The sequence below is a fragment of the Morone saxatilis genome, unplaced genomic scaffold (genome assembly GCF_004916995.1).
Source record: "Morone saxatilis isolate NCDOM2014 unplaced genomic scaffold, NCSU_SB_2.0 Contig11, whole genome shotgun sequence".
NCBI lineage: Eukaryota > Metazoa > Chordata > Actinopteri > Moronidae > Morone > Morone saxatilis.
In genome coordinates this window covers 29,114,151-29,121,646 of record NW_023339663.1, presented here as the reverse complement: position 1 = coordinate 29,121,646, position 7,496 = coordinate 29,114,151, and the positions used below count along the sequence as shown (strand labels likewise).

General features: G+C 39.6%; 1 protein-coding gene across 1 annotated transcript in view; it reads right to left on the bottom strand.

Moving 5' to 3' along the window:
* The window catches only part of adamts17 (ADAM metallopeptidase with thrombospondin type 1 motif, 17), a 104,906-nt gene that overhangs the window by 32,016 nt on the left and 65,394 nt on the right, over positions 1-7,496 (bottom strand). The window contains exons 11-13 of the mRNA XM_035682220.1: positions 6,545-6,646; positions 6,242-6,387; positions 5,427-5,596 (exon numbers count right to left, since the gene is read on the bottom strand). Of these exons, the coding sequence (XP_035538113.1) occupies positions 5,427-5,596; positions 6,242-6,387; positions 6,545-6,646 (418 nt within the window). The remainder of the gene's footprint in view (positions 1-5,426; positions 5,597-6,241; positions 6,388-6,544; positions 6,647-7,496) is intronic.

Below are 7,496 nucleotides of genomic sequence, written 5' to 3'. Positions count from 1 at the left end.
GCTGAGTGCAAGATAGAGCCCATTGTCTTAAACAGCACCGCGTCTGTATAATAATATATCATTTCTTCAACATACAAATTCACTAAATACTGAAAACATTGATTCTTTTGGAATTTGTGGTTTAAAAATGATCAGATTTAACAGATTTATTTTGTAAATACTGAGTATGAATATACTATATATATATATATATATATATATATATATAGTGTGTATTCCTGACCTTGGAAATAGTAGTTTGAAGAAGAATCTTTACTTAAGGTCCACTGGGGGACAGGGGTTCCCAAACTTTTTCATGTCAAGGACCCCCACAATAGATGCACATTAGACCACATACCCCCAATTGGAGAGGGTTGTCTATATCTTTTTTATCAATCAATGAGCAAACTAGGATCCCTAGAAATTACTAAACCCACCCAAAAAACACAATCATTATGTCCTTTCTTGTTGTACATCCAAAAATACTCCTCCTTTTGCTGGGGACCCACCCAAGGACCCCTGTTGGTCACTGGACCCCGGTTTGAAAACCACTGCAATAGAAAATTTGGTCTGGTGATGAAGACTGTTTGGTAAAAGTGAAACCTCCAAAATAGCAGTGCAAGTTGAGACTTGAGTTAAGATATGATACTGACATTGATGCTGACATCAGTGTTGAAAGGTTTGGTATAATACTGTTGGAAACGCTTATTAACCACTATCCTGGACAAATGATAGACTGACTCCAAAGACACCAAAGGAAGGAAGGGAGGAAGGAGAGAAGAGCCATTCATTTGTCTGCCTTCACTAAAACAGATTTACATCAGGTTAGGATAAAAGTAAGCAGCTTCCATAATTCATCAAAAGCAAGAGAGCTTTTGTCAGACAGCTGTAACAATGTAAGCTGCTGAGACTCTGAATAAAGGGCAGAACACAGAGGAAAACTCCTTCTCTCGTCAAAGTTGTGTCGGCTGAGAGTTGCTCCAGCTGGCTGCTGTGGTTCTGAAGGAGAATAAAGGAGTGTCTGTTTGGATCCATATCAGTCCTCTTTTGGGAAGACATTAGAAACCAAAGTAATCTGTATGTACACTACTGCTCAAAAGCCACAAAAGCTTGATTCTGTACAGTCAGATGGCTTGTCCATGGAGAACAAAATGCTGTACAACAATACTGACAATGTATACCTCTAATTAATACATCTATACCTCCTCTAATGCTTGCAGTCTTCTGCAAGATCTGAAAATTAGCCAACACTATAAACTCTCTGTGCAGCAAAGTAAAGAAGAAACTGGAAGCTTCGTATTAATATTTGTGCAGATTTAAAGAATAACAGGTTCCTGTATAACAAGCTGGAATAAACATGCGTGTTGCTAAGATATTCTTAAAGCGAAACAAATTGACAATAAATTGAAATCTAAAAGGGATTGTGTGAAATTCAGACTTCAACTCTTGATATGACACACATGGTAAATTACCTCTATTAGTACCTTCCAATTTTTCCAACTGCACCCCATTCCTGGGCCAATGGGAAGTGTTTCCACAGGAAGCAATAATGGCAAGTCTATCCAACAATGGATACTGAAGTCCTCAAGGAACGGCTGAAGTTAGCAGAGCCTTACAAGCCCATCATTACATATCCAGCTTTGAAATACAGACATCAAAGAATCCAGTATTAGGACTCATGCACTGCCTCCTACAGGGCTCCCTGAGGTATCTCCAGACTGAATTCAAAGTGAATTTTAGTTTACCTACAAAATCAATGAAAAGTGAGTTGCGCAAGTTGGCTCACATACACATGAATTCCTTCTGGGCCACTGGTTCTCAAACTATGGTTTATGTTCTACTGGTGGATATGCAAGCTCCCTCTATTGGTACACGGAGAAATCTGTGAAATACCTCATTTATTTCATTTTTTAAGTATTTCACAGATTCATGCACCAAGGAGGCTGAGTCCTTGTTGCAGCAGCCCTGGGTTCGAGTGTGCAGCATGTCACCCTCCTTTCTCTCCCCCTTCCTGTCACTCTCCAGCTGTCACTATCTATTAAAGGCAAGGCAAAAACAAAAGTATGAAATTGTTGGAGCTGAAGTGTCGCCTTTCCTGTATTTTTTCCCCCAGTATCTGCTACGTAGCCATGTTCCTGCATGAAGTACACACATACATCCATGATTAGTTTCACCTTGTGGTGTATGAGAGTTGTGTGGAAGAGTTTAAAGGTCCAGTGTGTAACATTTAGGAGGATCTATTGTCAGTAATGGAATATAATATTCATAGGTATGTTTTCATTAGATCACCTGAATATAAGAATCATTGTGTTTTTGTTCTATCTTCCATGGAGTCCACCATGTTGAACCACCATGTTTCTACAGTAGCCAAGAAGGACAAACCAAACATCTTCCACATTATTTCACAACAACCTACACAGTTTCTCCTACACACTTCACAGCACGTTGTTATTCCCAAGTTGTTAAATACACATTTAATAGTCTGCTACTTCACCGCTAGATGCCTAAATCCCACAACAACCTGCTCCTTTAAGTGCCAGTTCTAGTGCCAACCCCTTTTGTAGTGGCTGACAGCAGTCAACAGTAAAGAATCATGTTAAGAATAAACCTGCCTCCAGTGTGAACTGCGTGACTAACTGAATAGGATCGGCCTATGCTGCTGTATTGTAACATTGTTCATAATGGTGTTACACTGATAGCCTAATGTTTTCTCAAGTGGTAAGCGGTGTAAAACGTTTTAGAAACTATTCTAGGCAGTGTAAAATATGGTGAAACCAATTCATGTGACTTTAAACATACAGAGACGAGGAAAAAGCAGAGAGAATGGAGGAAAATAAGACACTGTGTTGAAGGGACAGCTCAGACTTTGATCTCAGCAAGCCTCACTCCACACACACACACACACACCACAGCACACCACACACACAGTTGGTGTGTACATAAAATAACAGCTGGTTAGCTACAGCTAACATCTGTACGGTTTTGTACACTGTACTGTACTGTACTGTACAACGTGAGGCAAAAAGGCCTCTACTTTAGGAGGTGTTGACTTTTATAAAAAATATAAGAAATTGCTGGATTGGGCTGCATTTTCTGTTTTCTCTATAGATACAATATGTACAGACAAAAATATGTACAATCAGGTTCTATCTATAAAATTCTAATTTTGTATGCCTACAATAATCGTGTGACTTTGTCTACTATGTCACATGTCCACTGTACAATATTTGTTTTCCTGTATTCACATGGGTCACATTTTTCTTTTCATGCTTTGCTTTAGTTTAGTAAAATTATAGTATTTGGCAAAACACGTTTCACCTCAACATAATAGGGTATTAAAATGTAGATATTATTAGTTGTCCCATTAATTCTTGTTCATACACTTATTTATATTCTTATTTATCTTGTTTAATCCAGCAGTAGTATGTCCTTTGACTTAGGTTGTGTATACTGTGGTCAGTAAGTACTGCCCACTTCTAAGCTTCTCACTGGCACCCAAGTGTTTAGTGGTGTATCATGACAAAGCACAAGGACAAAGATAAGTCTGAGTCATTTAGTATTTATGCATGTTTAAATCAGTTCACATAAAAGTATAAAATGTGTGTATGAAATCTTGAACGTGCTGCAGCCTGTTGGGAGTAAATTTACACTCTGGCCACTGCATGGCTTTCAAGTAATACATTAATCACTCCAACAGTGAACGCTTTAATGCAATTATTGCTCCCTGGGCACAGTCATTAAGAACATTCATTTCAAAGCTGTCTCCCCTCTCTTTAGGATACACCAGTTTTCACAGTTACACAAACACCGTTGACAGCCACTGTTCTTTTCACCTTTTAACACACAACATCAAAGTAATGGGAATATTTACATCTAGTGTTAACTTTTCCACCATTTATCATCTGACAAAAGCTCACAGTGTGAGGATAATTATGGGTGAACAGAGATTTCAGTGTAGGAACTCACCGTTTGTAACTCTGTATGTGCTACGCTTTCTTGTGGTGTACCACAAGGTTCTGGGCCCTTATTGTTTCTCCTTGTAGTTCTTGTTTTCATCGCTGCTGAGCCCAAGATTATATACTGTGCCTTTCATTGCCTAAATTCTATCAAGTAGTTGTAGTATTAGTTATTTTTATTTTTTTTTGGCTTAAAAGAGTGCTCCACTGACTAAGCATTGCACTCCTATTACATTGTCAGACTTGCAACAGAAAAAAAGAATCAGAAACTGATCCACCAGAACCAAAGGTATCCTTGTCAAAACCTGGCACCTGCATTACCCATGATGCAAATCAACAGCAGACAGTTCAGTCAGAAATTTGATTATGCTCACTTCTTCCACTGCCCTAGACCAACAAAAACTAATGCGTCCATCACTTGAGGCAATTTATCAATTGTTGTGCTCTGGAGCCACAAAAAGGCTTAATACATACTATAAACACACCTGTAAGCAGACTTTAAGGTGTAAAATTGGTGGAGTTCACCTTTAAAGCGAGACTATGGAACTTTTAGTCACTTTTAGTCAAGTTCACTGGATGTTCACTTCTTGTGATAAACTTATTTGGTGTAACATTAGCACAGTTAAAGATGGGTCATAAAGTCAGCTAACTGACTCACTTATGTCAGTTAGATGGCAGTATTTAAAGTTTGTTGGCCAGCATGTGCCACTGAACAAGTAAAGCTATAGCAGCAAAACCACTGAATATACTGAATTGAGTAAAGATGTGTTTTTTTGCTTATGAATTTATCTTTTGGTTTGTTATAGCCAAAATCCACCGGCCATGGCCACGACAGCTACAGCAGAAGGGCCGCATCTGGTGTATTATTGACGGAAGTCGTGACCCCTTGCGTCAAGAAGCACAGAGCATTTTGCATAGGCAGGTCAATTTTCAAAATAAAATACTGCATGCAGGATTTAATAATACATCAACATTGTGGCACCAGGCCAGAAGTTGATCAGTCAGAGGAAATTTGACACCATGGACATCGAGCAGTACATCTTGGAAGTGGAGAAACACACTGTTCTGTACCCTTTTTAAGGACAAAATACACAAGTCAACAATGTTGGGAAGGCAAGAAGCTCCAGTTTCATAGAGGCTTGCCCAGTGGAATATTAGTGGAAGAAGGAGAATGTGTTATGTCTGTGACTCTTTGCCTCAGCAGGACAGTAGGAGTCCCGATACCAGGGTCCTGACCAAGTAAAAGGTCGAACGCCACACTCTTTTGATTTTACACTGACTCCTCATTCAATTCACTCCGATTGAATTTCTCACTACACATTTAAAACTAAACGTGACTATGCCTTTGAGAGTGAATTGACTCCCACTGGATCTCAGATGTATATAAACTGGACAACTTTAAAAAACAACTCAAGCTTTTATTTTTATGACAAATTAGCTGATGAGTGAGGCGGGCTATTGCTACAATAGGAATGTGTGTGTGTGTCTTACCGTCATTAATGATAGCAGTCAGCATGCTGCCCTTTTTCTTGCTGGCATGTCGGTCGTAGGACAAACACTGCAGGTCTCTGAAGCTGGGTGCCCCCTTGGGACAGGGAGGACCTTCACAGGCCTTGTGCTCCACACTGGCCTTCTGACAGTGTCTCCCACCAGGACCAGGCCTAAACATACACACACACACACACACACACACACACACACACCGTATGAACACTCAGTTTAGTGTTGTAAGTATAGGTATCTAACAAGATGTATTGACAGACTTTTTTTGACCAGGTATGATCATGACAGACTCCTAAGCTGAATTATTTTAAACATTATTGAAAATAATTCTATACTTTCATTTATTCTTGTATGTAAGATCTGAATGTCACATTTTAGAATTTCTAAATTTAGTTGGAAGGCTTTTCAGTAAGGTGCCTCTGGGCAGCCTTGCACTAAGCTACTTTAAGATGGAGGAAATGCATGCTGTGGTGTGCACACATGCATTAAAGTAAATAGGCTGAAAATTACTCAACAAAGATACACAAGAGATCTAATACCTCACAGTGTATGTGTGCAGTTTGATTTAAAGATAATCAGTGTGTCAAAGTGTATGGGTATAGTCATAGGACAGTTTTTAAAAAACATTTTTATTTTACACTCTGTGGATATCTGCACACAATTTCTTTTTTACAACGTCATAAATCATCTGTCATTTGTACAGTCACTGACTGTGGATACTCTGTCCAAGGTGCAATTTCTCTCTCTCAGACAGACAGACAGACAGACAGACAGACAGACAGACAGACAGACAGGTGACATACGGAGGGTTGTCACATTTCCTCTGTCTGAACTGGACTCCAGTACCGCAGGTCCTGCTGCACATGCTCCACTGGCTCCATGGACTCCAGTCTCCGTCCACATGCTGAGGGATGGGAGTCTTACTGACACACTCGCCTGCCCTGCACCACTGACACACACACACGCACAGATTAAAATGATTTCAAATACACTTCATATTGACTGTAACCTTTATTTAGGCAACCGTTATTTTCTACCAGAAGCTGTTGCTTGAGAGGCGAAGATCTGAGTATTTGTGCATGGAAGCTGGAGTGAGACAGTCCTACCTTGTCTGCTCCACACTCTGTTCCATCCAGAGGAGGATCCAGTTTTGTCTTGCAGGACGCATCTCCCTCTACCAAACACCACAGGCCAGCACACATCAGGTGCTGACACACACAGAAATACAGGAGATACCATAAGTTATCACCAAAATGTCAATATTCACATTCAGCATTACATTAATTTACTGTTGACTTTAGTACAATTATGTTAATGTTGTACCATTAGTACAACAACAGCTGAGTTTGCATTAACAGCAAACAGCGTGCTAATACGACTGTTTGTAAGCCTGTTCCAAAAAAAGCCTGGTTTTCTCAGCAGTGAAGGTAAATAAAGGCTCTGGACGCTATTGGAGAATGTATGGCATGTCAGGTTTTGAATGAGTAAACCCTGAGGTAGCATAATAAATATATACAGGCCTGATGGAGCAACCACAGAGGTCGGGACAGTTCTTTTTAGTATTAATATTACTTTTAAGTTTCCCCAACCAAATGATAGGCTTAAAGCTCAGGATGCTTGTGCTTCCTTTGCTAAGGTTATGTATTAAGTCACAACCAGGTGTGTTCACGCTGCTTAATATCAGGCTTCAGTCACAGAGGTCCTACCGCTGGAATCTCAAGCATTTTTACAACAAAAAATTGAGGAAAACACAAAATGCAAATCAACATTTGTTTACGTCGCCTCAGCTCATCATGCATCTACTTGCTGCTGTATACATACTGTACAATCATATTTACAATGACCTGCATTCTTGTAAAACTTCTAATTCATTACTTTCCCTTTCTGCTTCTGCTGTTCATCCAGTGTTTTGTCCAGGCCACAGCCGTCACATGTAGGGATAGAAAACGAGAACTGGTTCCAAATTGTCTGATCCATCAGAATCGTTCACCTCAGAGTTGATCAATTCCTTTTATCAATACCAACATGTTTTATCTGACAGTTGCTCATTGCAAAACA